The sequence below is a fragment of the Lottia gigantea genome (assembly GCF_000327385.1).
Source record: "Lottia gigantea unplaced genomic scaffold LOTGIsca_143, whole genome shotgun sequence".
Classification (NCBI taxonomy): Eukaryota; Metazoa; Mollusca; class Gastropoda; family Lottiidae; genus Lottia; species Lottia gigantea.
The window spans coordinates 326333-354301 of NW_008707672.1; the positions used below are offsets into that span (position 1 = coordinate 326333).

At 33.1% G+C, this 27969-nt stretch overlaps 4 protein-coding genes across 4 annotated transcripts; 1 reads left to right on the forward strand and 3 right to left on the reverse strand.

The window, feature by feature from the left end:
• Positions 1–2480: 2480 nt before the first annotated feature.
• On the reverse strand, positions 2481–5981 carry LOTGIDRAFT_207734 (hypothetical protein). The gene is made up of 8 exons (XM_009050041.1): positions 5874–5981; positions 5334–5406; positions 5066–5172; positions 4635–4900; positions 4007–4063; positions 3507–3688; positions 3082–3141; positions 2481–2735 (listed from the first exon to the last, which is right to left on the reverse strand). The coding sequence occupies exons 1-8, from the start codon at positions 5925–5927 to the stop codon at positions 2581–2583; spliced, it is 954 nt and encodes a 317-aa protein (XP_009048289.1). The 5' UTR covers positions 5928–5981; the 3' UTR covers positions 2481–2580.
• Positions 5982–10991: 5010 nt separating this feature from the next.
• On the forward strand, positions 10992–16372 carry LOTGIDRAFT_200505 (hypothetical protein). Its single transcript, XM_009050042.1, has 6 exons — positions 10992–11203; positions 12124–12335; positions 12648–12837; positions 13164–13265; positions 15412–15522; positions 16097–16372. Exons 1-6 carry the CDS (start codon positions 10999–11001, stop codon positions 16303–16305), a joined length of 1029 nt encoding a protein of 342 aa, XP_009048290.1. The 5' UTR covers positions 10992–10998; the 3' UTR covers positions 16306–16372.
• A 1134-nt stretch (positions 16373–17506) lies between these two features.
• Positions 17507–17668, reverse strand: LOTGIDRAFT_60236 (hypothetical protein; the record flags this gene model as incomplete). The annotated part of the gene is made up of 1 exon (XM_009050043.1): positions 17507–17668. A coding segment is annotated over one exon (162 nt), but the record flags the coding sequence as incomplete, so codon positions are not given.
• A 6194-nt stretch (positions 17669–23862) lies between these two features.
• LOTGIDRAFT_172862 (hypothetical protein) lies at positions 23863–26445 on the reverse strand (the record flags this gene model as incomplete). The annotated part of the gene is made up of 3 exons (XM_009050044.1): positions 23863–24077; positions 25303–25482; positions 26199–26445. The coding sequence occupies 3 exons, from the start codon at positions 26443–26445 to the stop codon at positions 23863–23865; spliced, it is 642 nt and encodes a 213-aa protein (XP_009048292.1).
• Positions 26446–27969: the final 1524 nt, after the last annotated feature.

A 27969-nucleotide genomic window follows, 5' to 3' on the forward strand; every position in this document is an offset into this window, starting at 1 on the left:
ATATAAAATATAATATATAAGTTATAAATGTAGCATGTAGCATATTATTTGTATATTTCTCTTATTCACATGTATATATCTATTTCTNTTCTATATATTTTGTGTATATTGTATTTTAAGGAGAGGGTATTATAGGCGAAAGCCTGTTCCCCAATCCTATTATGTAAATAAATATTGTTCATACAAAAAAAACAAATCGGTAAGAGTCAATTAATTTTGGTGGAACACAATGGTCTACTACTTATGGTTAGATCCCTTGATAAAAGTTTAGTTATTCTAGGCGTTTCTAGAAGTTGAAAACAATGGACTAGAGTCCGGAATATAACCCAGAGTTGGATCAAACAATTTGATTTTGTAAATGAGATAGAGCAAAGGTGAACCATCTTTTGAATTGTTAGAACAAGTTGATGTATGCATATTTGAGACATGAATGTAAGTTAACTTGGCAGCCATTCTTAATAGACGAGTGATTAATATGGTTATTGATTCGGTTATTTATAAACATTATGTATATACGTTACTATTTACATCATGTATGTACATTTATAAGACAATAAAATGTTTTGATAATAATCCATTCATCATAGAGTATATTACTATTCATCATAGAGTATATTACTATTCATCATAGAGTATATTACTATTCATCATAGAGTATATTACTATTCATCATAGAGTATATTACTATTCATCATAGAGTATATTACTATTCATCATAGAGTATATTACTATTCATCATAGAGTATATTACTATTCATCATAGAGTATATTACCATTCATCATAGAGTATATTACCATTCATCATAGAGTATATTACTATTCATCATAGAGTATATTACCATTCATCATAGAGTATATTACTATTCATCATAGAGTATATTACCATTCATCATAGAGTATATTACTATTCATCATAGAGTATATTACCATTCATCATAGAGTATATTACTATTCATCATAGAGTATATTACCATTCATCATAGAGTATATTACTATTCATCATAGAGTATATTACTATTCATCATAGAGTATATTACTATTCATCATAGAGTATATTACTATTCATCATAGAGTATATTACTATTCATCATAGAGTATATTACTATTCATCATAGAGTATATTACTATTCATCATAGAGTATATTACCATTCATCATAGAGTATATTACTATTCATCATAGAGTATATTACCATTCATCATAGAGTATATTACTATTCATCATAGAGTATATTACTATTCATCATAGAGTATATTACTATTCATCATAGAGTATATTACTATTCATCATAGAGTATATTACTATTCATCATAGAGTATATTACTATTCATCATAGAGTATATTACTATTCATCATAGAGTATATTACTATTCATCATAGAGTATATTACTATTCATCATAGAGTATATTACTATTCATCATAGAGTATATTACCCCATTATCAAACTAATCAATGTCAAGACTAGAAGCAAAAATACGACAATCAAACCGAAATATCCTTCCTCTCGATTTGAACACGATATCGGACTAAATCTGTAAATGAAGGAATGCTATTTTAGTCAGAGAAGACTTGAATTCTTACTTAGGGCCAGCTTGACACCCTGAGTCGTGTACACGTCCCCGTCTCTCCATGCATATATCCATTAAACACAATATATCATAATATTTTAGTCTATTTATTATACCATAAGAATTTCTTCTTTACATTCAAACAAGTAACTACTTTTACAATGAATGTATATGCCAATTAACTTGATAAGTTCAAAAATATTTCTAAAGAGTTGAAAATACGGGTAATGGTTGAAAATGTTTTTAAAATAGCAATAGATAGTAACAAAATATTTCCAAAATAAAATCTTCTTAAAGATGAGTTTCTTTATATTTTAGTGTCAAATAAGGCAAACTATTTGATTAATTGGTGTTTCGAATGAAATACCAATCATAAATGTCAAGGTATGTACAGTCTGGATAAACAAAAAAAAAAAATAGACTTTTTGACCTTTCTTAATCGGTCACTCATTGGAATTTTACTGGTAATGCTCTTCTAATTTAGCTGATTATGAATTAATCATGGACATGTAAGTATTTTCAAAATGAAAATACGGGTGCCAATCTTTAACAAATATGCGATAATTAATTCCGATATTTCTGAATAAAACAAGAAAAGATTTCTAAATTCAGTAAACCGTATTACCACTACTAGAACGCCAGTCTAATAGGTAATAATAAGTTTAGGTAGTCTGGAATCAATTTTTATTAATTCTACCCATCAAGGACACGGGCTGCTCGTGTTGATATTTTGCATCGCACACATCGGATGTGCAGAAATGACTTTAGCTGATGTATATAGTTTACTCTAGACTTGGTAATACATGTATATGGGTGTATATAGTGGTCAAATAAGAAGTATTTTAGTTTTTAGTACATAAAGAAAGTTGATTGAACAATAAAAAACTAAAATTCATGAGCTAGAGAAAAATATAACGATATAGAAATAAGATTCTACATAAATATATTTTAAAAGTAAAATATTGAAAGAAAAATAAGAACTATATTATAAGAAACTTGATGTGTTCTTTGTTTAGTTAGCTTTGGGTAGGCCATAAGAAGGCAGGAAGTTGCCTCCACGTTTCTGACCGAAACATTTCTTTACGATCTCTACAGCTGTTTTTACTGTCACGTCAGAGTTACCCACTGTTGTATTGATCTCCGCTATATCAACTACCGACAATCGACCTACAAACACATGAAAAGTTAAATAAGCGTTTATAAGCAAACATTTAAAAACTCGTACTGAGAATCTAAGAATCAAGGCCTTCTCACGAGACGAGCTTCGATTACCGTCAACTAGAATGCTACCCGTAATGGCCCGTTGAAGATCAGTACTAATTCTCACACTTTTCTTGGTGGAGAAAACTCTCCTCAAGAGACACGTGACGAAGACCAACAACCAGAATTCTGTCCTGAAAGACATCAAATTTAACCCTAATTTAAAAATTTTCTAAAGAAGCAAATCCGATAGGAGACCGATATACGTTCTGAGCTACTGTAGTTTTAGATATGATTTATAAAAACAACTCACCAGTATTTGCTAGTACCTCCATGATGTATTGTCCTTCTCGGAATGATAACCCACCAGCCACTGAAATATAAAATAACTAATTATTTTCACAACGACGCGTTGTTGTCCATCAGCGACTGATATTTCTTTATTAGTGAAATGTAATTTCAAATCCGAATCCGGTCTTGTTTAATATCTTTGTTTACCTTGTCTTTTTCCTTAAACGGCTTTTTGTATTGTGTTAAACATGATTTGTGGCGATCTCTAACTACAAGAAGCAGCAATTGGGTTTATAGTGCCTTTGATTATGTTTCATTACTTGCAATGTATGTAGATCCGCCCAAATCGATCAAATCAACTGTCAAAGATTATTAACGAAATAACGTAAAGATAAAGACACGATAAAACTGAGTCTGATAGCAAATCAGGGGAGACTAATCACTTACCAGGTGTACCAGTAGACGGTGTAATAGCAGGATCTAGAGCGTCTACATCAAAGCTAAGATGAATTGGTCGAGTTCCTGTAGGATCAACGGCTTTCAGGGCTTTATCTACTACCTCTCCAATTCCCATTCTATCTACATCCTGCATGGAGTAGTGGGCAATACCAAAATGTTCTATGATGCATCTGCAAGGATAGATAGGCTACATTTGTAATAGTTATTTCTATATAACTCATCAATGTGTTAAATTCCCTCCGAGATAAACATACAAACAATGCAATGCAAACGTTTTGAAGCGTTTCGACGGTTCGTCTACAAGAGTACCTGAAGGGCAGATTAAAACAGTCAACTGAACACGGGGCACAATCTCACAATCCTATAATGTACCGATAGGAAAGGTCTGACACAATGTAGTTTTCTCTAAAAATCTTGAAATATTTTCAGTATTTATACAGTTATTCAAAATATGGACTGAAAAGTTGTTAAAGTACTATTTAGTATACCTCTCGCCTTCGTCCACGTCTCTTAATCCAATATAAACAATATCCTTTACACTAATACTAAAAATAATAAATAGTTTAATCAAGGTCGAGAACAATCTTTATCAAATCAGAGCAATATTTCAACTAGAATAAGACGTTCAGGGGTGAGAGACCGAAGATGATCTCCTCTTACCCAAGTGATACCAAATCGATTGCAATATACATATACTGTGGTCACGCCTCAACACATTTCACTTTCTGAAGTATAAAGTGAATTGCTCATGAGAAAAGAGTCTGAAGAAATTGTAGAGTTTATAGCTTCTAGAAATATTTTGCGTAACTCTCCTCCTCGAAATGAAAATGAATGGATGGAGTTTTACGTCCTACTTTCTTCTCCTCGAGAGAAATATCTACATTGGTAGATAACTTGTGGTTTTAGGAAATGAATTAATAAATCGGTTGTGTTTCTGAAAACTATTAATTCTATTACAGAATATAACAATCAAAACTGTCAGTATGGGGTACGTGTCTAATGTTTAATTAACACAAGTTTGTTGTGGAGGTGAGATAAAAACAAAATAAAATAATGGATTATTGGGAACATTTTCATTAGACAATATTTCTGTCCAATAAAATATTGGATACGTACCAAGGGAAGCACCATTCAAAACCTTTGAGTTTAGGAACGTAAGCCTCCAGTTCCTTAGATACAAATGATAACGGCATGCCGTGGATGTTTCCAGACGAAGACGTAAGTGGTGTGTTGATATCTGCGTGTGCGTCTACCCATACAACTACGATATTTGGTTCAGCTAAAGCGTGTCCGTGAATTGACCCCATGGCCATACTGTGATCACCGCCCATTGTTAGACACAACTGTTCCGACTTGACTATACTATAAACAGCATCAGATATCTACAAAAAAAAAACCTTGACTTATGACCCAAAAAAACCTCAACTGAAATATTTCAAATGAAGGTTCAAATATGAGATTCCTGAGCAATTTTTAGAATAAAAATTCTGGTTCGCTTACTACCAAGGTTCTTCTGTTAAACGATAATGTTAATAAATATATTTTACCTTTTTGTTGGCTGCACCAACTGTTTTAGGATTTTTGATCTTGTCTTTGGGGTTGTCGTTCTCTATTGTTTCAAACTGTAGATCTCCATGATCAATAACCTGATTACCTACAGAGAGATTATTCATTTTATCGATAGATGTATCCAGTCCAGTATCGGGACAACTGGTTAGCGATACATGTCTCATTTTTGTACAGAAATTGTACAAGCAATATATAAGGTGAAGGACGTCAGGATTAACACAACACTAATTGCATAAATATACTTACCCAAATCTTCTAGAACTTTAATAATTCCTGCATTTCGGAGAGCTTTGGGTCCATTTTCTGTTCCATCTCGTGGCTACAAATTAACAACTCATAATACATTAATGGTTACATGATGGAATGTAATGTTAAATTGGTGTTGAACTATGGTGTGCAGAAATCTACAATCAATGTTGTTTCCAAAGCAAAAGTTAAGAATCAAAGCCACAGGAAGACATCAAATTTTTGAGTAGGTAACATGCCCTGCTAAGCTAGACGCATAATTAACACAAAACAGTTGACCATTCATACCTTACGTTCAATAACGCATAATGGTCCTTTATAGAAATTTACTATTTTCTACTGAACAAGTCGTGTCATATCAAGGTAATTGAGGCACGAGAAATGTTTTATTAAAACAGACTAGTGTTAGGATTAGTGTTATGGTTCCGGTACAAGATCCATTATATTTTTTTCCGACAGTACAGAGAAAACTGCAGGAACACTTGTGGCATACCAAACTATGATTTCATAAGAAAATATATTAATATCAAAACCCTTTACCTGTCCTTTAGAAAGAGGAACGCCTAAAACTCCAACTTTAAATACTGGGGGCATTTTTACTCCAAATTCTTAACTCAATCTTTAAAAGTTTGTCTGTATCAACATTACATTCGCATTCTGTTAAAATCTCGCGGTTAGCAGTTTATATTCTGGAGCTTTGAGGGGCGTTGCAAAAACCAGTTGGATTTTTATCATTGACAAAGCAGTTTTAGTTCGAATTGGTGATGCAACGTTGTAGACGCTAGTTTCAGTTTCAAAATCTGACTATTTGATTGGCTAACCAATTGTAGTAAATCACAACAGCCAATAATTATCAAGGGTTATTTTGTCAATCAAAATTACAACAAGTAGGTTAAATATTGTGTTTTTGGGACTCAATTTTCAGAAATCTTAGATTTTAAAAATGAAATTTGTTTAAGTAATTTGTAACAAGAGATTAAAATATTGTTTTTTAAGTGCTGCACGTAGCTTTAATATGTAAAGCGTGACGGACGATGGTGTTTTTGAATCTGTCGGTGTAAAAGAGAAAACTATAATGCCTTAGTTCAGATGAACTCAAGGAAATTCTATTCTATTTGTAACGCAGCTGGTAACTTCTTGGTAATGATTTTACACAGACAACAATGTAGATTCTCAAGGATCTGTCTACAAGTTAACTCTCTTGAGATCCATTTTGTCCACGTTGCAGCTGAGACAAGTCGTTATGCTTAAACGCACCTTTCCAGACTGTACAAACGTTGATTAGCTAGAGAATGACTGACGTTCCTGCTGTCCGATTAGGCGATGAACGGAGTATTCTACGATATACGAATTGACTGTGTCAGATAACGATATTTACCCGACTTACAGTAAGAATAACTGGTTGGTTTGATGATGATCAGAGAATCTACGATAAAGGGACTAAGTGTGAGATGTAGATAACGTCTCAATGGTTCTAATAGATGTATTCGGAATGACAAACAATCAGTCACCATGGTATCCACTATCACAATGTTATCATAATACAGTTACAGCAATTATAATAATAAAAGAAAAAGGTTATTACATTGCGTAGTTGATATATTTCTTTCACCAATCTTAATCGTATATACTTAATGTGTAAAATTATTTAAATTTATAATTCAGTAATAAAAAGACAGTGAGATATGTAAATTATTTGAAGTAGGTTTCTATGTTTTGTAAATGTACACGACAATTAAAATGTTAATATATGAATTATCATATATTGTATTAATGAAATATAATCTCAAGCTCAATATGATTAAACTGGTGTAATGAAATATCATGACATCTAATTATTTTAAGAAAGTCAATCCGTATTGTAGATGCCCTTAAAGTACAAATGCCTGTAAAAAGTTGTAAGTCAAGTTACCCAATACTTTATAAACCATGACATTATCTCACAAAGAATACGGAATGCCTTTTACGCCAGAATAGTAAGAAAAGTAACACGAAGAAATTATTTGATCGAGCTGATAAATAACGCAAATCGGTTTCATTTATTCATTTTCATCTGTTCTAGTTGCTTACTATCTTTTCAGAAAGTTACACAAGCAGAAAACACATCCTGTTGAAATTATAGTTAAGAAAAATTGTGTGCTGAGAAAACCGCTTGGACTTTTTTCAAAAGTATTAAAATTGACATTTTCTTTGACTAGTATCCCATATTGCTTTTACCCTAGAATATAGATTCAACTTAAGAAATTTCTAGGCTGTCCACCTTGAGCCATCCGATGATGTTAAGTATGTAATAAACCTAGAAGTAGTATATCTATATATCTTGTGTTTTTAATGTTACCTATATGTGTTTCTAAACGTAGTATGTAATAAACCTAGAAGTAGTATATCTATATAACTTGTGTTTTTAATGTTACCTATATGTGTTTCTAAACGTAGTATGTAATAAACCTAGAAGTAGTGTATCTATATAACTTGTGTTTTTAATGTTACCTGTATGTGTTTCGAAACGTAGTATGTAATAAACCTAGAAGTAGTATATCTATATAACTTGTGTTTTTAATGTTACCTGTATGTGTTTCTAAACGTAGTATGTAATAAACCTAGAAGTAGTATATCTATATAACTTGTGTTTTTAATGTTACCTATATGTGTTTCTAAACGTAGTATGTAATAAACCTAGAAGTAGTATATCTATATAACTTGTGTTTTTAATGTTACCTGTATGTGTTTCTAAACGTAGTATGTAATAAACCTAGAAGTAGTATATCTATATATCTTGTGTTTTTAATGTTACCTATATGTGTTTCTAAACGTAGTATGTAATAAACCTAGAAGTAGTATATCTATATAACTTGTGTTTTTAATGTTACCTGTATGTGTTTCTAAACGTAGTATGTAATAAACCTAGAAGTAGTATATCTATATAACTTGTGTTTTTAATGTTACCTGTATGTGTTTCTAAACGTAGTATGTAATAAACCTAGAAGTAGTATATCTATATATCTTGTGTTTTTAATGTTACCTATATGTGTTTCTAAACGTAGTATGTAATAAACCTAGAAGTAGTATATCTATATAACTTGTGTTTTTAATGTTACCTGTATGTGTTTCTAAACGTAGTATGTAATAAACCTAGAAGTAGTATATCTATATAACTTGTGTTTTTAATGTTACCTGTATGTGTTTCTAAACGTAGTATGTAATAAACCTAGAAGTAGTATATCTATATAACTTGTGTTTTTAATGTTACCTGTATGTGTTTCTAAACGTAGTATGTAATAAACGTAGAAGTAGTATATCTATATAACTTGTGTTTTTAATGTTACCTGTATGTGTTTCTAAACGTAGTATGTAATAAACCTAGAAGTAGTATATCTATATAACTTGTGTTTTTAAAGTTACCTGTATGTGTTTCTAAACGTAGTATGTAATAAACCTAGAAGTAGTATATCTATATAACTTGTGTTTTTAATGTTACCTGTATGTGTTTCTAAACGTAGTATGTAATAAACCTAGAAGTAGTATATCTATATATCTTAGTGTTTTTAATGTTACCTGTATGTGTTTCTAAACGTAGTATGTAATAAACCTAGAAGTAGTATATCTATATAACTTGTGTTTTTAATGTTACCTGTATGTGTTTCTGAACGTAGTATGTAATAAACCTAGAAGTAGTATATCTATATATCTTAGTGTTTTTAATGTTACCTGTATGTGTTTCTAAACGTAGTATGTAATAAACCTAGAAGTAGTATATCTATATAACTTGTGTTTTTAATGTTACCTGTATGTGTTTCTAAACGTAGTATGTAATAAACTTAGAAGTAGTATATCTATATATCTTAGTGTTTTTAATGTTACCTGTATGTGTTCCTAAACGTAGTATGTAATAAACCTAGAAGTAGTATATCTATATAACTTGTGTTTTTAATGTTACCTGTATGTGTTTCTAAACGTAGTATGTAATAAACCTAGAAGTAGTATATCTATATATCTTAGTGTTTTTAATGTTACCTGTATGTGTTTCTAAACGTAGTATGTAATAAACCTAGAAGTAGTATATCTATATATCTTGTGTTTTTAATGTTACCTGTATGTGTTTCTAAACGTAGTAGGTAATAAACCTAGAAGTAGTATATCTATATAACTTGTGTTTTTAATATTACCTGTATGTGTTTCTAAACGTAGTATGTAATAAACCTAGAAGTAGTATATCTATATAACTTGTTCTTGATGATTATTTGTTTCTGTTCATTTAATTTAATTAAATGTATTTTGCTGTGAGTCACGTTTCTCTTTATAGAAAAGATCCAAACTCTCTGATCTACAGCCAATTAGATCCTGTTAAAAGGAGACAGGAGAGGGGTAATATAGGCGAAAGGCTGTTCCCCAATCCTTTTCATTATCATATGAATAAAATATTGCTTACAAAAAAAGTGTTAACAGAAGAGTATCAATACGTTTGTTTGACTCCAAACCAAATTTAAATTATTTTTTTATTCATCTCGTAGACATTGGCTATATACACTGTATAACTTATTACTCTCTTTTGAGTTGAATTTTAGAACTATTTCATTTGTGTAACATTTTATCTATACCATTCATTTCTACAAACGAGAAATTGAAAATAAAATAATCAGATAATGACATTAGTTTGATCATATTTAATTTCATAATTTTCTTGATAAAGTCAAACTTCTTCTAGTCAATTCCCTGTTTCTAGATGTCCTGAATGGATCTTTATATTATTTTTGAGTTACCTCCTGATGTTAAGTTTGATACAAGATCGTTTGCTTTCTCATTTCTCTTTTTTGAAATCATGACCCCGGTTGCCTACTTGACTTATTTCATGTCTACCTCATTGTTTTCTTAACTTGTGGATTTTTGCCTCCCAATTTGATTAGATAAATGTGGGTTAAAAAATACCAAATATAGTATCAGAATATACCAAAAGAATGACAAAAAAGGCCCTTATTCATCACTTTAATGGCATTTACAGAACGTTATTTTACTTGAATTTAATTATTTGCGGCTTGTTATTTTTTAATCTTTAATTTCGAATATCATTTTCAGGATTTATATTACTATAGCTGTAATCATGTCTAGTTGTATGGACGTTTGTTTATGCTGTGGATAAGCTCAGTCGGTAGATAAATTTTCGTCTTCTACGCGATTAGATTAGAAATTTTGATGACAAACCACTGCCAACTCTTCCGAGATGACCCTGTGTTGGCTTTTAACCTCTATCATTAATTCTTTTTGCTTCAGAACATTATAATATTCTTCCATTGTGACAAACCTAACAGTTACTCTACAGTCATTCATTCATTCATTCATTCATTCATTCATTGATAAGCTGTATACTATATTATTGATAAACTGCACAAATAACCCACTACAATAGATATAAGACTTTGATTAGCTGTATAGTTTTAATGAATTATAACAAAACGTCAAATGCATCAAGTTGTGCACAATTCATCGACCTGAAGGTTCCGACTGTCCTTGAAATTGACATCCGGTTATATAAGTTTATTTATAACTTATATAACATGCCTCCATTTTGAATCACAGGACTACCACGAGTTGTGTTTATAAAACGGTGAATGGTTATATATAGACACTGGTGTTTGATAGTCACTATCTTAACATTTATACAGCCAACATGAGGGTTTTACTAGTCGCCTTGCTAACTGTCACTATTGTGTTTACCAACGCCTCCCCGGCAGATCTGTGGCGAGCTGTGTTAGACCCAGAAGTTTTGTATGAAGTCTCTGATAATATTCCTGCATTGGCTACGAAATTAAACCTGACAACGTTGGTACAGTTTGTAACCAAAGCGGGACTTGCAGGACCTCTGTCTGGACCAGGTTAGTAAGTTTTTATCTCTATTTTGTGGTACATGTGCATCCTCGGAACGTGACAAGTAGGTTGTATTATAATAATTTTATACATGTAGATGATATAGCACAATTACTATATAAACGACCATCTGCTTCTTCCATACATTCAATGAACTTTCCATCAGACCGGCATCCAATCCCAGTATTAAGAGTCAAGGTGTTTGTCTACCTCATCCCAAATTGTCAAACTGCAGATACAGTGGACGTTTAAAGGTAGAATAAGTGATATTCTACATTGATTGATGTCCATGTTATTTGTATTGTAGGTATCGATTACTCTTTTTTTAATAGGCGTATGACCGACCGTCTGTTTCGCTCAGGTGTAATAAGTGATTTTCAAGACTGAATAGTGTCCATATAGTTTGTATTGTAGATATCGATAATCATTGTATAATAGCGGGTTTGTTTGTTTACATCATGTGTATGTGTATGATATTTCATTTGAATGGGTTCTTGATGTAGAATTCTATTATTTATTTGTGATCGGGAGCACTGCTCTAAAGTTATTAAAATACTTGTACTGTTTAGACTAGTAAAACCTGCTTTTGATATGTATTGGTGCATTAATTTATATCTATGACCAATGTAGTTAGAAAGGAAACAATCAGAGCGCGACGTCAGGACGAAAATATATCCAGGGTTGGTAGAAACATCACTTCAGCATAGCTGAAGGTGGGCGTGAGAATAAACTGTAAACTGTGACTGGCTATACAAACACCTCGACATATTGAAATCGATGTCCTGACAAACACTGTATATAATGGTGTATATAGAGTAGAACATTACACAATATATCATTTCTCGGCGATTTTGACATATAATATAGTTGTTATAAAGTTTGTATTGGGTTCATTAAACCAATTTGAATGTATCGATGTTATTTTCAGGCCCATTTACAGTATTCGGTCCTGACAATGCTGCTTTTGGAAAACTGCCTAAGGCATTGGTGGACATACTTATGAAGAATACAACATTATTGGCCGAGGTATTGAAATATCATGTGATAGCAGGGGCCGTGTACTCTAGTGCGATAACCAATGAACTGACAGCCCCTACCCTGTTACCAGGAGCTGACATCCGATTGAACGTCTATGGCAAGGTAGATTTGTTTTTATTAAAAGTTAACAATTGAAAACCTTATTGACCAAGTTTGAGATTTTGAAATTTTTGTCCATTCTAAGAGGTAGTAGCCTTTTAAGATATAAAATACTTTTCCATTTCGCAATGAATTTCCTATAGACGGGTTTATTGCAAACTGAAAATCAGAGGCTGAAAATAATTTAGGCTCCCTTCACGCTAATTGTTTTTACTTCTTGCGATATTGAGGTTTAATTGGATGTTGTTTTTCTGAATTAAATAGAAACATTGACAGACATTGAAGCAATAACGATTCAAATTTCCATTTTTACAGACAGTAACGGCATCAGGAAGAAAAGTGATTAAAGTCGATCAGAATGCAACCAATGGTGTGATCCATGTACTCGGTGGTGTTATGCTTCCACCTGCAGGAACTGTTACTAAGTTGGCACAGGAAACTCCAAAAACATTCTCCACATTGGTTCATGCACTAGTTGCTGCTAATTTAGCTAATGCTCTGAACGGTGAGCTATCTTATTAACCTTTTGATAATGATCATTTTACATTCCAGCTTTATTTAATCAGAAATCGGGATATCCTTTTACTTGATGATAGTATATCTTAAAAAGAGTTACTTCCCTTCTTGATTATCTTCAATCCCGAAATATTAACACACAATTTTTATGACATTTATAATTTAAAACACCTACCCTAAATGATTTACGTTTGAGTCTGAGATACCTATAGCAAAGCATTTACATTCTTCCAACAACATAGAACTATGAAGAGTTGTTTCAAATATTTCAAAATATGTTTATTTTTATATATACTATCCCTTTCTGTATTTCAGGCCCAGGTCCGTTCACAGTCTTTGCACCAACAAATCAAGCTTTTGCCAATCTTCCACCTGGAGCTCTTATTGATCTCTTGAAGAATCCCAAAAAACTAGCAGGTGAGTACTTAGTAAAACGTGAATGAAGTCGCGTTGTAGTCGGAAGTTCTTGAGACGATTCTAAACATAAATAATTTCGTATGTCTGTCTATTACCACCCTCCCCCTATAAATCTTTACTATTACCTTGTCCCCCTATAAATCCTTACTATTACCACTCTTCCCCCTATAAATCTTTACTATTACCCCTCTTCCCCCTATAAATCCTTACTATTACCACCCTCCCCCTATAAATCTTTACTATTACCTTGTCCCCCTATAAATCCTTACTATTACCCCTCTTCCCCCTATAAATCCTTACTATTACCACCCTCCCCCTATAAATCCTTACTATTACCTCCCTCCCCCTATAAATCCTTACTATTACCTCGTCCCCCTATAAATCCTTACTATTACCCTCTTCCCCCTATAAATCCTTACTATTACCTCGTCCCCCTATAAATCCTTACTATTACCATCCTCCTCCTATAAATCCTTACTATTACCATCCTCCCCCTATAAATCCTTACTATTACCCTCACCCCCTATAAATCCTTACTATTACCCCCTCTCCCTATAAATCCTTACTATTACCATCCACCCCCTATAAATCCTTACTATTATCTCCCTTCCTCCTATAAATCCTTACTATTACCATCCTCCCCCTATAAATCCTTACTATTACCCCCTTCCCTCTATAAATCCTTACTATTACCTCCCTTTCCCTCTATAAATCCTTATTATTACCCCCCTTCCTCCTATAAATCCTTACTATTACCACCCTCCCCCTATAAATCCTTACTATTACCTCCCTTTCCCTCTATAAATCCTTATTATTACCCCCCTTCCTCCTATAAATCCTTACTATTACCACCCTCCCCCTATAAATCCTCACTATTTCGTGATTCTCTACTGGTCTGTCCCTGTCTTTTTCATGTCTAAGATTAAAGATTGAATATAACAACTTTTTAAAATGTTTATGATTGACTCACTACCCGGAAAATCACCACCTTGAGATAATTAAGGATGAAATTAGGACGAAAACCCCTTCCTTTGGGGCTTATAAATGAGGTTAAATTCGTTGATTTCCAGTTGTTTCATACCTCGACACAATGCCCTTGCTATTAGTTGCTATTAGTGTTGTTGATCAAATTTTCCATTAAATTTTGGTTGAAGACTCGATGCACATAAAAAGCTTTTCATGTCAGTGAATGACGAATAAGAATAGAATATGGAAGTGAATGGATTCTTATCTTGTTTTTGCTGTGATAAATATCAAATCTGTGCGGTTTTGTCAGGTCGTGTATGAATAATTCAGCTATCAGTAGTATACAAACATCAACATGACATTACAAAGGATCGTTTCGACTGATTGAATCACAATGGCAACCGGTAGGTCACACTATAGACATACACTTATCTCTATGTTACGGTTTATTATTGTAACTTGGTAAATTTACCCTCCGCTATATGACCTGATACTATATCTATATAATATAACAGTCTTTATTTGATATTTTAAATTTATTAATAAAAGAAATTTGTGTTCGGTTGATTAAATCATGTCACAACTTCAGATAGATAAATAGATTACATGGGTTTATAAAAGGAGCCAAAATAAGAGGTATCTCTCCGCGGCGAGCGCTCAGGGCCAAAACCCCTTAAGACTAGAAGTCTAGAGAATTGCCAGATGAGATGATTTATGGGCATTTAGAGGGCTTAACATCAAAATAATACCTTTCACGGGGGGGGGGGGGGGGGGATACAAAGAGCTGGGATAATATTTGCCACAAATGGCCATTGTCATAACAAACCGATATCCCGGTCGTTGGATGAACAACAATTATACCTGAGCTGAGACTTTATGTCCGTGCTTGAGCATCGTCGATAATATTTCAAAGATCGAAGGTTAAGTTTGTATTGATATATTCCTTGAGTAAATATCAACGATAACTTATCAAGTGACTGGACCTATTGAATTACGGACCATGGTTATCTATTTAGATAGGAAATTGATATATCACCAAAATTCAGATTGGAAATAGAATAGCAATATACAAAACAGACCTAGATACAAGTTAATCCTGTTCTGGTATCCTGTTGATTATATTCTAGGGTTTTATTCTTCAAGATATATTATAATTACATTATTAATGGTTTGTTTGCAGCTGTATTGTTATACCATGTTGTTGATGGAACATTCTACAGTGCTGCTTTATCAGATGGCTTGAAAGTTCAAACCAAAAATGGAAAAAATGTCACCGTTTCTATCAGTGGTTGTAAGTTATATAAAATTATTTTAATAGTCCTGGAGGCGTATTCTCAAAACCATTTAGGGCCGGTTCTACTTTCTCAGGCGACTCCATACGAGATTTTTTTTTCGGTATTTATGGAAACCGAAATGTACCGATCCATGCTGCATTCCATACGTCAGTGTATGGGTGTACAGTGGAGAAATCCAATGATGAAATGGGTGCAATTACCAATCCGCATCATTCGGGTTAGAAAAAGATTAAACGATTATAGAATAGGGGACAAATTATTAAAAAGGTATTTTGTCTGAGCGAACTGTGGTATAGTGGTATTTGTATCTTTTTATGAATTGCTCTCCATACTGTAATATAACTAATATTGATATGTATGTCACACATGCGCAATAAGAACTTCCTTAGTATTACTGACTTCCATGTTAGAATGATATATTATAAACTCCTATACTTTGTTTCTTACATCTTACATTAATATGATACCCTTCTACCCACGCAAGATACAATACGAACACCAGTTTGTCAGGTGTCCCAGTTTTGAATTAACCATTTTGAAATGATTAACGTTAGAATTTTCTCATTCCAGCTAATGTTAAAGTGAACGATGCCAATGTTATAGAAGCCGATGTAACAGTAACCAATGGAGCTGTCCACGTGATCGATGCCGTCCTTCTTCCACCTAATATGAGATTCGAACGCATCGACGAACATCGAACACATATTGTCCCTGTACAGAAACACGAACAATATCGAATGCGTCTTATCAAAACTTTAAATTCATTCCAAGTTGTTTAAATATCATGTAGTTATCATAAATATTTTTAAGTTTTAAATTTTGTTAATAAAATATTGTTTATAATTTATTTAATATTTTTGTTAAAAAAACTATTCCAGTGGTTTTTAACCCATTGACAAGGAAGAACTTGACAAATTCAGATAACTATCATTTACGTTACTTAAAGGTAAGGTAGATAACGCAAATAAAGCAATGATATCTGACGTCAAACACAGGTCGGCTGGTCAACTCGAGCAGGGGATGGGCAGTGGCGTTTCTGCACTCTGAAAAGAGGCTGTCCCGGCTTGAAATAAAAATAGTTGATATACTAGTAGCATACTAACAAAGGTAACAGCTAGTGTAATTGGAGGTTATAGATTGTTGACAAATAAAATAACGACAAGATTACATCAGTCGGTTTTATGACTTCGGATATCTATTCCATACCACTTATTCGACTGGTAATCGTATTATCTCTGTATTTTGTGGTCATTTGATGTAACGATATATACTCAAATATATCTCCAGTACACCAGCCCCGAGTAACCTAGTTTATAACTCAGCATCACATGGTTACTAACGATTGTTTGGTGTATTTATTGAATTGGAGATAAAAACTATTTAATAATATTTAAAAAGATTGTCATCAAGGACAAACCTAAACAAGTATTAATGATCTTAGGTCTGTATAGATATTGAATGACAACACAGAATAGAATAATTGTGATGTTGAAGTTTTTGAAAATTGATAACTAAAGTGAGATATGTCGGTCTAGTTCAATAAAAATACCATATTTTAGTCCATAAATCGAATTAACAATATTATTAAACAAATATTTTATTATTTATTTATATGATAAGCTAATAACATCTTCGACTAGTCAAGTTATTTTCCTCTACAGCAAAAAAAATCAACAAGTAAATCACTCTTACAAACGAAATATAAATTTATCATAGAATGTGTTTTAGAAACATAATGCATTACACTGGTAAAATATCGATTAGTTACAATTTGAAAGTATTCGACTCTTGAGGAGGAAAAAGGTCGGTATCAGTTTGCTGCCAGTGCTTGTAAATATAACAAAGTTGTTAATATCACTTACCCAGAACGCAAAGCTCTTGAATATTAAAATATTTTCTAAATTTGGTGTACATTTTGTAATATCTCTCTTATATTGTTTTGATTACATTCATCTTCGGAATCAATTGTTATCTTACTAAAATTTGACAAATGAAAGCATACATTTCAGAGCATCTTTTATCATTAAATTTACCACTAGACTGAACTTCTATACAGTTCTCACTTCCTCCATTATCATTAGGTTCATCAGATTTCCAGAACGACTCATCAACAGTAGTTCCACCAGTTATCCAGACAAATTCTTTACCATCATGTGATCTGTGTCCACCAACATAGACAGATTGGGTATCTGGTAAAAACAGAAACCAATTCATTAGCACTAACTTCTAAGAAAAAATCAATAACAGATTTGTCACTAATAAGAAGTGAAAAGTAACAGACTAACATCAGTAACAGACAGACATCAGTAACATGCAGACATCAGTAACAGACTGGCATTAGTAACAGGATAGACACCAGTAACAGACTGACATAAGTAGCAGACAGACATCAGTAGCAGACAGACATCAGGAGCAGACAGACATCAGTAACAGACAGACATAAGTAACAGCTAGACATCAGTAACAGACAGACATCGGCAGCAGACTGACATCAGTAGCAGACAGACATCAGTAACAGACAGACATCAGTAGCAGACAGACATCAGTAACAGACAGACATCAGTAACAGACAGACATCAGGAGCAGACTGACATCAGTAACGGACAGACTTCAGGAGCAGACAAACATCAGTAACAGATAGACACCAGTAGCAGACAGACATCAGTAGCAGACTGACATAAGTAACAGATAGACACCAGTAGCAGACAGACATCAGTAACAGATAGACACCAGTAACAGACTGACATCAGGAGCAGACAGACATCAGTAACAGACAGACATCAGTAACATGCAGACATAAGTAACATGGCAGACACCAGTCACAGACTGACACCAGGAACAGATAGACAAAGTAACGGGCAGTCATTAGTAGCAGACATCATACAATATTTTATGCCGCGGAAACTTCACAATATGCTAGTTGTACTTACGTGTATATAAAGATCTAAAATTATTAAAATCTTGTTGAGTATAAACTGATATCAAATGTCCACCATCTTGATTACAAATTGATTCAGAGTTTTTGAAATTTGTTTTGGCAGAAAAGAATTTTAAACAATATCTTTGTTCTGGAAATATTATGTAACCTTCTGATAAACAAGACGAAACATCTAAAAGTAAGAATAAGTTGTAATTATTTGGGGATACAAGTTGTAGCAATATTTGATGATGGATTATTACGACCTAAAGTAATCGTTATAAAAAAAATTGAGAAGAAACAAAAAACATGCCTCATGCGAAAAAGTTAAGACAGGTCCGGAAATACATGTGCTCAATCTCTGATCACTCTGTGATGTAAAGGGACAGATCCGATATTAGTTTGACCAATCGTGCTTTAGTCTAAGTAACGTATGGGTGATCACAGCTCACTGCCGAAATTTGAGCCTTCAAATACATGTTTGTCCAGAATCATCTGCGTTTTAAAGTCAAAATGAGGACTCGTCTTTCTTATGATCTCTGTAAGATATAGATTTGGTGCAATTCTGGAGGACAGTCCTGAACCAAAAATGATTATTTTAAATCTTACCTCGGTGAACTGTTCTTAATTTCGAGTTGGTCGTTACCGTTCCAGAAACCTGGCTAGCTTCCACATAAACTGGTGCTAAACAATAACAATCTTCTCCTTGATAATATATCTGATCCCAGTTGTAGAGAGATGAACAAGTTGCTGTACAGTAGATTAAACTAGAGTTTGATATCAAACTATAATAACTTGATGTAACAGGTCCAGTGTAAAACAATTTCTTCCAATAATTGAAAGTAGTTGTATTCTGTGGTTGTAATAAACTCGTTGTGTTTCGTATCAAAATTGTTAATATACAAAACAATATTCTACGACCCACACACATTTTTATTAGCAGGCGGATTTAATTTGGTTCCAACATTTCCATGTATTTAACTGTTGCACTTTTGAGTAACCAACTCGGAATACCTCAGTTCTATTTCAACTAGCAATACTTCAGTACTATTACAACTTATAGTTTAGTGCCTAATTCACAACAACATCTAACAGAGATCGTACCAGCTATTTGGTTTCTAAAAGTATTTTATAAATACATTGACGAGACGATATAATATTGACCCCACTCATTAATTAATATAATCCATAAACAAATATCAATTTCCGGTGAAAAATCCATCGATTTCAAAGGCTATTTCCTTTTTATTTTAATATGTTCTGCAGTACCTGATCTTTATCTCTGTCTTCACACCACAAATATTCTCCTATCAGGTCTCGTGTCTCTTGTCGCGGTACAGGTTACAGAGTATTGTGTAATTAACATTGGTATTTTACTCGACATTCCGGGTACAATGGCACCTCATGACTCCCCGCAGTTTTATTTACTGTTCTCTCCTATTGTCATTAACAGAATGACGAGTTGGGTCTCGGTCGCTCGGTACTCGATATCACTTTATAAATGTATAGCTTTACTCCAGTCAATACGCGTCAAGTCTTGATAGTTGATCACCCCAGGAGTTATTGAACATCATTAGTGTAACAGTACATTATTTAACAGTATTCCAATCACTGATTGATTCCGGATTATGTATCAGACAATGAGTTGTAATGAGATCTATAATCAAAACACAGAGATCCATCAAGGGTTCTCGAGCGTCCAATACGTCTTGATAAAATCATCCAAGCCTTACGGGAAGCGGTTTAATATAAGCAGTTTCTGTCTTGTTACTGTATCCTATTAGTTATGTAATATTTCTATATGTATCATTATTATCTTTGTTAATAAATGCTGTTTATACTGATATATGCCCTGTGATATACACACACGAGGTCCCCGTCACAGGTTTTCTACATATTGTACTGGTTCATTAGTAGCCTAAAACTTATAGTGTTGTCGTTTATTTTGGTGGAGAAAACTCTCCTCAAGAGACACGATGTCCCCGTCACAGGTTTTCTACATATTGTACTGGTTCATTAGTAGCCTAAAACATAATATACTGTTGTCGTTTATTAATGTATTTTCAAGATACACGATATTACGACAGTGTATGGTAAAAGTGATTTGATATATGCATTGTCTAACTAGGCATCAGCAGACTTGTTATACATAATATTTAATGACATTTCCAACTAGAAATAGAATGAATTAAGAAAATACCTTTTACCGACCCGTTTAGCCAGTGCCAATTCGTCTTTGTACTTACAATGATATGGTGGTCAAACCCTAATTAAAGATTGTATTGAAAGATGTTGGGTATATGGACAGCATGTTTGGTGTAGTGTAATAGTACTATTATGATCTGAAGAGTATTATCAACATTGTTTCATTAAACACTAATCTTAGGTATTATTGACCATCTCATCAAATATTATACCATCAAATACTATTAATACTAACATTATTCGTATTCTTGGCTTATTAGTTGTTACCTTACTACTTTTTATTTCCATTACAAAAAAGGTACTTGATTGAAGTTTTAAACAGCTTTTCGCTCAGTCGATTGTGTGGTTGAGTTCACATTTAGGATAATTTTCACTCCAGTCAACCAAGATATACATGATTACATGTACTGAATAAGTCACCTTTCCTCATTTGTCCAGTCGACTTAGCTATAAACGAGTACAGAATAAGTCATCTTTCCTCATTTGTCCAGTCGACTCAGCTGTAAACGAGTACAGAATAAGTCATCTTTCCTCATTTGTCCAGTCGACTCAGCTGTAAACGAGTACAGAATAAGTCATCTTTCCTCATTTGTCCAGTTGACTCAGCTGTAAATGGGTACTGAATAAGTCATCTTTCCTCATTTGTCCAGTCGACTCAGCTGTAAACGAGTACAGAATAAGTCATCTTTCCTCATTTGTCCAGTCGACTCAGCTGTAAACGAGTACAGAATAAGTCATCTTTGCTCATTTGTCCAGTCGACTCAGCTGTAAACGAGTACAGAATAAGTCATCTTTCCTCATTTGTACAGTTGACTCAGCTGTAAATGAGTACTGAATAAGTCATCTTTCCTCGTTTGTCCAGTCGACTCAGGTCCGTATGTAACGAACTAACATCGCGTCTAATGGGAGTGAAGGTTAACTGACAGAGTCTGTATGTAAAGAACTAACATCGTGTCTAATTGAAAACGAAGGTTAATTGACAGGGTCTGTATGTAACGAACTAACATCGCGTTTAATTTGAGTGAAGGTTAATCGACAGGGTCCGCATGTAACGAACTAACATCACATCTAATGGGAGTGAAGGTTAACTGACAGAGTCTGTATGTAAAGAACTAACATCGTATCTAATTGAGAATGAAGGTTAACTGACAGGGTCTGCATGTAAAGAACTAACATCGTATCTAATTGAGAATGAAGGTTAATCGACAGGGTCCGCATGTAACGAACTAACATCACATCTAATGGGAGTGAAGGTTAACTGACAGAGTCTGTATGTAAAGAACTAACATCGTATCTAATTGAGAATGAAGGTTAACTGACAGGGTCTGCATGTAAAGAACTAACATCGTATCTAATTGAGAATGAAGGTTAATTGACAGAGTCTGTATGTAAAGAACTAACATCGTATCTAATTGAGAATGAAGGTTAACTGACAGGGTCTGCATGTAAAGAACTAACATCGTATCTAATTGAGAATGAAGGTTAATCGACAGGGTCCGCATGTAACGAACTAACATCACATCTAATGGGAGTGAAGGTTAACTGACAGAGTCTGTATGTAAAGAACTAACATCGTATCTAATTGAGAATGAAGGTTAACTGACAGGGTCTGCATGTAAAGAACTAACATCGTATCTAATTGAGAATGAAGGTTAATTGACAGAGTCTGTATGTAAAGAACTAACATCGTATCTAATTGAGAATGAAGGTTAATTGACAGGGTCCGCATGTAACGAACTAACATCACATCTAATGGGAGTGAAGATTAACTGACAGAGTCTGTATGTAAAGAACTAACATCGTATCTAATTGAGAATGAAGGTTAACTGACAGAGTCTGTATGTAAAGAACTAACATCGTATCTAATTGAGAATGAAGGTTAACTGACAGAGTCTGTATGTAAAGAACTAACATCGTGTCTAATTGAAAACGAAGGTTAATTGACAGGGTCTGTATGTAACGAACTAACATCGCGTTTAATTTGAGTGAAGGTTAATCGACAGGGTCCGCATGTAACGAACTAACATCACATCTAATGGGAGTGAAGGTTAACTGACAGAGTCTGTATGTAAAGAACTAACATCGTATCTAATTGAGAATGAAGGTTAACTGACAGGGTCTGCATGTAAAGAACTAACATCGTATCTAATTGAGAATGAAGGTTAATTGACAGAGTCTGCATGTATCGATCTGACATAGTGTCTTATTGAAAATTAAGGCTAATTGACAGAGTCTGCATGTATCGAACAGACATCGTGTCTAATTGAGAATGAAGTTTAATTGACAGAGTCTGCGTGTAACAAACTAACATCGTGACTAATTGAAAATGAAAGTTAATTGTAACTGATATGTCAAGGGGAAGTAACTGATTAGTAAATTGTAAATGGCATGTTGTAATCTGTAATGTCAATATTAGTATTCTGAGGTTGTTCTGTCGATATTGAATAAAAAGGATTTACTCATTTAAATATTAACCTAATTCCGTGCGGAACAGATCTCGGCTTCTGTTAATTAAACATGGTCTGAATAGGTATATGTTGGTTTTCACCTTATCATTTTGACACATAAATTGCAAATAAGATAATTATGAATAAATCTTTGAATCATGGATTTCGATTCGGATAGGTTCTTGTCGGTTTCCCTCTAGTGATAATCAGTAAATTCAACATGAGACAATGGAGAGGAAATCGAGGTCATGTGAATATTGCTAATTATTAATTTTGATATCTTGTCTTTTGTTTATTGTTTGTTTGGATTATACAGTAAGATGTATTTTAATCAGAACCCGATTCAGAAAATCAATTCGCTTCATGAATTAATTGTATTAACCACTTTATGCATATAACTATACCTTGTTTCGTTCAGGTTCAAAAGCGTTTTGTTGCTTTCTACTAAGAGAGTCATGTCTGAACAATAGCTCTGTTAAAGTTTCCTTTGTAATGTTCTGTTTTCAAAAAACGTTTTACAACCGCCCCCCTCCCTTCTGTTATATTTGATATGACATAACTCGTCCAGTAAAAAGCAAAACAAAACGCCATGAAATGTCTTAATCAACGCAAGTGTGGTGACTTGACCCAAAGATAGCGTCAAATTAAAGTTACTGAAACGCAGAAATGTGGAATTTCAGTTGTTATTAGAATAAATAAGACATCTTATCACTCAACTGATGATGAACGATGATCCTCCGCTCCACGATAATACGTACATTGTATCCTCATTTTATCAATATTTGACAAATAAAAGCATAGGCAATATTACAACGCATATCGTTAAATGGACCATTAGACTGAACTTCTATACAGTTTTCACTCCCTCCATTATCATCAGGTTCATTAGATTTCCAGAACGACTCATCAACAGTTCCACCAGTTATCCAGACAAATTCTTTACCATGTGATCTGTGTCCACCAACATAGACAGATACATTATCTGGTAAAAAAACCAAAGTAACCAAGTAATCTATATCAAAGATGTATGCAGCCAATACCATACATAGCTCTAACATCAGCAAGAGAAAATTCAACTTAAATTACTCATTGACAAGAATTTATCCTCATAAACAGTTTCATCTAGATTAACTTTTGTCAAAGTGTTAATACGTCAAAGAGGAATACTTTGCCGGACTGGCAGCATCAGCCTACTCTTTCAATTTTCTAATTGATCGATGGGTCTTTAATGCGTCCCCTATTTATTGTTTTATCCGAACAATACGCTTATTCATGCCAGTACCTTCGACGTGCATCAATGGTACTCGTTCAGTAGATAAAAACGTTGTATTGTCTGTATGCATTACCAAACTTATTATATTTATCAAATTTATTATAAATGATTAAACAATTGAATCCCCGGAGACAGCGCTGCATTCTGTTGTCTGTTTTTCTCAAGAATTTTGATAAAACATTTCACTAAGTCTCTGATTGAGATTAAACATAAAAATTAGGAAGAAATAAATCACACGATAACGTGCAAACAGTAGGTAAAAGGCCAATTATTGACTAATCAAAAGTAGACGAGAAAGGTGCTATCTCTACGAAGAACAACACTAATCTGAAAAAATGGTAAATTTAGCTTAGTAAGATGAACAAGAAAATATTTTTTCTAAGACGTCAAAGTTATTGGTGTCGCTCAGCTTTATGGAGGAACCGCAGTGAGATGAATATTATTCATAGTCTTGGAACCTTCACACCTGCAGAGATGACAAACAATTCTCATTTTGAAATAAGTCTTTTTGACCTTGTATCAATATTTTGTTTATGCAACTCATGTAACCTTTCTAGTTTCTGTACAACTTTTTAAACTCTTTCATCTCATTTTCTTATTAGTCGTTTTTGTTTCCATGACCTATATCTTTTTAGTTTATTACCTCCCTTGAAAAAATATTTTCTTGTTCATCTAACTAAGCTGAATGTACCATATTTTGTCAGATTAGTGTTGTTCTTCATAGAGATATTACCTTTCTTGCCTACTTTTGATTTTGTTTTTTTGCTTGATAAAGGGATTAGGCACGAATCATAGCCACATCTACTCTAATTGTATTAACTTTTTACCTACTGTTTGTACTAGACAATACCATGAAACCTCTTTGTAATGTTTTTGAAGATAAACACAGGACAGAAATGAAATATTTATAAAAGAAAAACGAACGTTGACTTACTCGTATTTAGAGATTTAAAATTATTAAAATCTTGTAGAGTATAAACGGAAATAATATGACCACCATCTTGTTGACAGGTTGATTCAGCGTTAATAAAATTTTGTTTATTTCGAAATAATTTTAAACAATATCGCTGGTTTAGAAACGTTGTGTATTTATTCTCAGAACAGAAAGAAACGTCTGAAATAATAAAATTTATGGTAGATGCAACTTGATCTTTACCAATCATACTCACAGCCTTCCCTACACTTGTTTCTCTATGATAGTCACCAAAACTATCTGTAAAACTATCTGATAAAAGAGATGATTTCAATTTCCCGATTATTAACTTTAATTTCCTCAATCACCTGCCCTTGACGTGTACGTGTGAATTGCTTCAACCTTCGAGTATGTTCTCTTAGAAGTAAAGAATTAACTTCTCAAATTCTTAAATAGGGTACAATATCCTCGAAATTGAGTCTCGATTGAATATATACAGGTGTGTATAATAAACTGGTGCGTATTATATACAATTGCGTACTGTTTATACAATATTGCTCGCCATACAAGGTGCGTTCTATACACTGGTGCATATGTACATGTATATAGTACGTTGTATTTTTTATTAGCGCATATTCTTCCCTTAGGACGAGAATTCTCTTTAAGTGTGTCTCACGCGACATGACGTCATTTGTATTTGGTCTTAAGAATCACCAGGACATAATTGCCACAGTGTCGTTCACATTTCAAGTATATCTCTTTTATAATAATAATAATAATAATAATAATAAACTATTTATTTTGCATGGGTCAGATACACAAAGACATGGTCCTGTCTAACATTCAGCCCACGAGAATTAAGGATCCGATTCAAGAGCAGTGTTCAAACAAGACGGTGAAATAACAGAAATACCTACCGTGATATCGTATCCTAATTGACGAGTTGGTCGTTACCGTTCCAGAAACCTGGCTAGCTTCCATATAAACTGGTGCTAAACAATAACAATCTTCTCCTTGATAATATATCTGATCCCAGTTGTAGAGAGATGAACAAGTTGCTGTACAGTAGATTAAACTAGAGTTTGGTATCAAACTGTAATAATTAAATGTAACGGGTCCAGTGTAAAGAAATTCTTCCCGAAACTGTTGATAGTGAAACTCCATGATTGTGATATCGATATTGTTATAACATAAAACAGTCTTCTATATGACACGTACATCTTTCTTGATAAATATTATTCTTTCTTGATAGTTCAGATAATCGCCAAGAGAAGTGTCCGCCTGTCTATTAAAAGTTCGCAATCACAAGGAGAAAACGGAAATGTATCTACCCAAATCATTGTCCAAAAAACATATCAAGTATACCTATTCAAACCACAAGGCCTTTCTTAAGTTAAAAAGAGAACAGTATTTCTATTCAGATTTCAGTTTTAAACATGCCGTTCTGGGTTAAAAGTAGACATGAAATGAGTTGAATAAAAATACATGTATTCTATTGAGAAGTGTACCATACACTCATCTGGTATTTTAAACAAGGGACACCTCTCTCTGTTATATCATCGCTTTCTGAAATAAAAACTGTGGAACTAGATAACAGTATATATTCTGGTTAAGTCTACATGATTCGACCTCCAAGCATCCCAGAATCAACTTAAACATGGGGTGAAAAGTATTGTTGTTGATGATACAGTATTTGTTTAATTACATCATTTATTGATGAAGGTTTTGCAGTACATCTTAATTAAAGAAGTTACCCACCATAAAAAGAGTTTTTTCATTAAAGTATGCAATAGAAGTTCGATTCTCGATATATCAAAATCAATACCTATTACAATGGTTGTATAAAGGTTATTTTAATTTCGTTCAATTTGGTAAATATTATAATTAACTCAATTCATATAAATATCATTCAAATATTTTCACTGTTAAACTAGTGCTCAATACATCAACGGTAGTATAGAAATAATAATACATCAATTGTAGAGCTATATAGAAATACTACTGTTAAAATAGTACTCAATACATCAATTGTAGAGTGATATAGAAATACTACTGTTAAAATAGTACTCAATACATCAATTGTAGTGTGATATAGAAATACTACTGTTAAAATAGTACTCAATACATCAATTGTAGAGTGACATAGAAATACCACTGTTAAAATAGTTCTCAATACATCAATTGTAGAGTGATATAGAAATACCACTGTTAAAATAGTTCTCAATACATCAATTGTAGAGTGACATAGAAATACCACTGTTAAAATAGTTCTCAATACATCAATTGTAGAGGGGTATAGAAATACTACTGTTAAAATAGTACTCAATACATTAATTGTAGTGTGATATAGAAATACCACTGTTAAAATAGTTCTCAATACATCAATTGTAGTGTGATATAGAAATACCACTGTTAAAAAAAGTGCTCAATACATCAATTGTAGTGTGATATAGAAATACCACTGTTAAAATAGTGCTCAATATATCAATTGTAGAGTGATATAGAAATACCACTGTTAAAATAGTGCTCAATACATTAATTGTAGTGTGATATAGAAATACCACTGTTAAAATAGTGCTCAATATATCAATTGTAGAGAGATATAGAAATACCACTGTTAAAATAGTGCTCAATGCATCAATTGTAGTGTGATATAGAAATACCACTGTTAAAATAGTTCTCAATACA

Bases quoted from the DNA above. Each gene is read 5' to 3' on its own strand.
- LOTGIDRAFT_207734 (XM_009050041.1), bottom strand. From the start codon at position 5,927: ATGCCCCCAGTATTTAAAGTTGGAGTTTTAGGCGTTCCTCTTTCTAAA. The intron at 5,173-5,333 runs GTAAGTATATTT...ATCTCTCTGTAG, and splicing joins TAAAGTTCTAGAAGATTTGG to GTAATCAGGTTATTGATCAT. The intron at 3,689-4,006 runs GTATACTAAATA...CTATCCTTGCAG, and splicing joins GACGTGGACGAAGGCGAGAG to ATGCATCATAGAACATTTTG.
- LOTGIDRAFT_200505 (XM_009050042.1), top strand. From the start codon at position 10,999: ATGAGGGTTTTACTAGTCGCCTTGCTAACTGTCACTATTGTGTTTACC. The intron at 12,838-13,163 runs GTGAGCTATCTT...TCTGTATTTCAG, and splicing joins TTTAGCTAATGCTCTGAACG to GCCCAGGTCCGTTCACAGTC. The intron at 13,266-15,411 runs GTGAGTACTTAG...GTTTGTTTGCAG, and splicing joins GAATCCCAAAAAACTAGCAG to CTGTATTGTTATACCATGTT.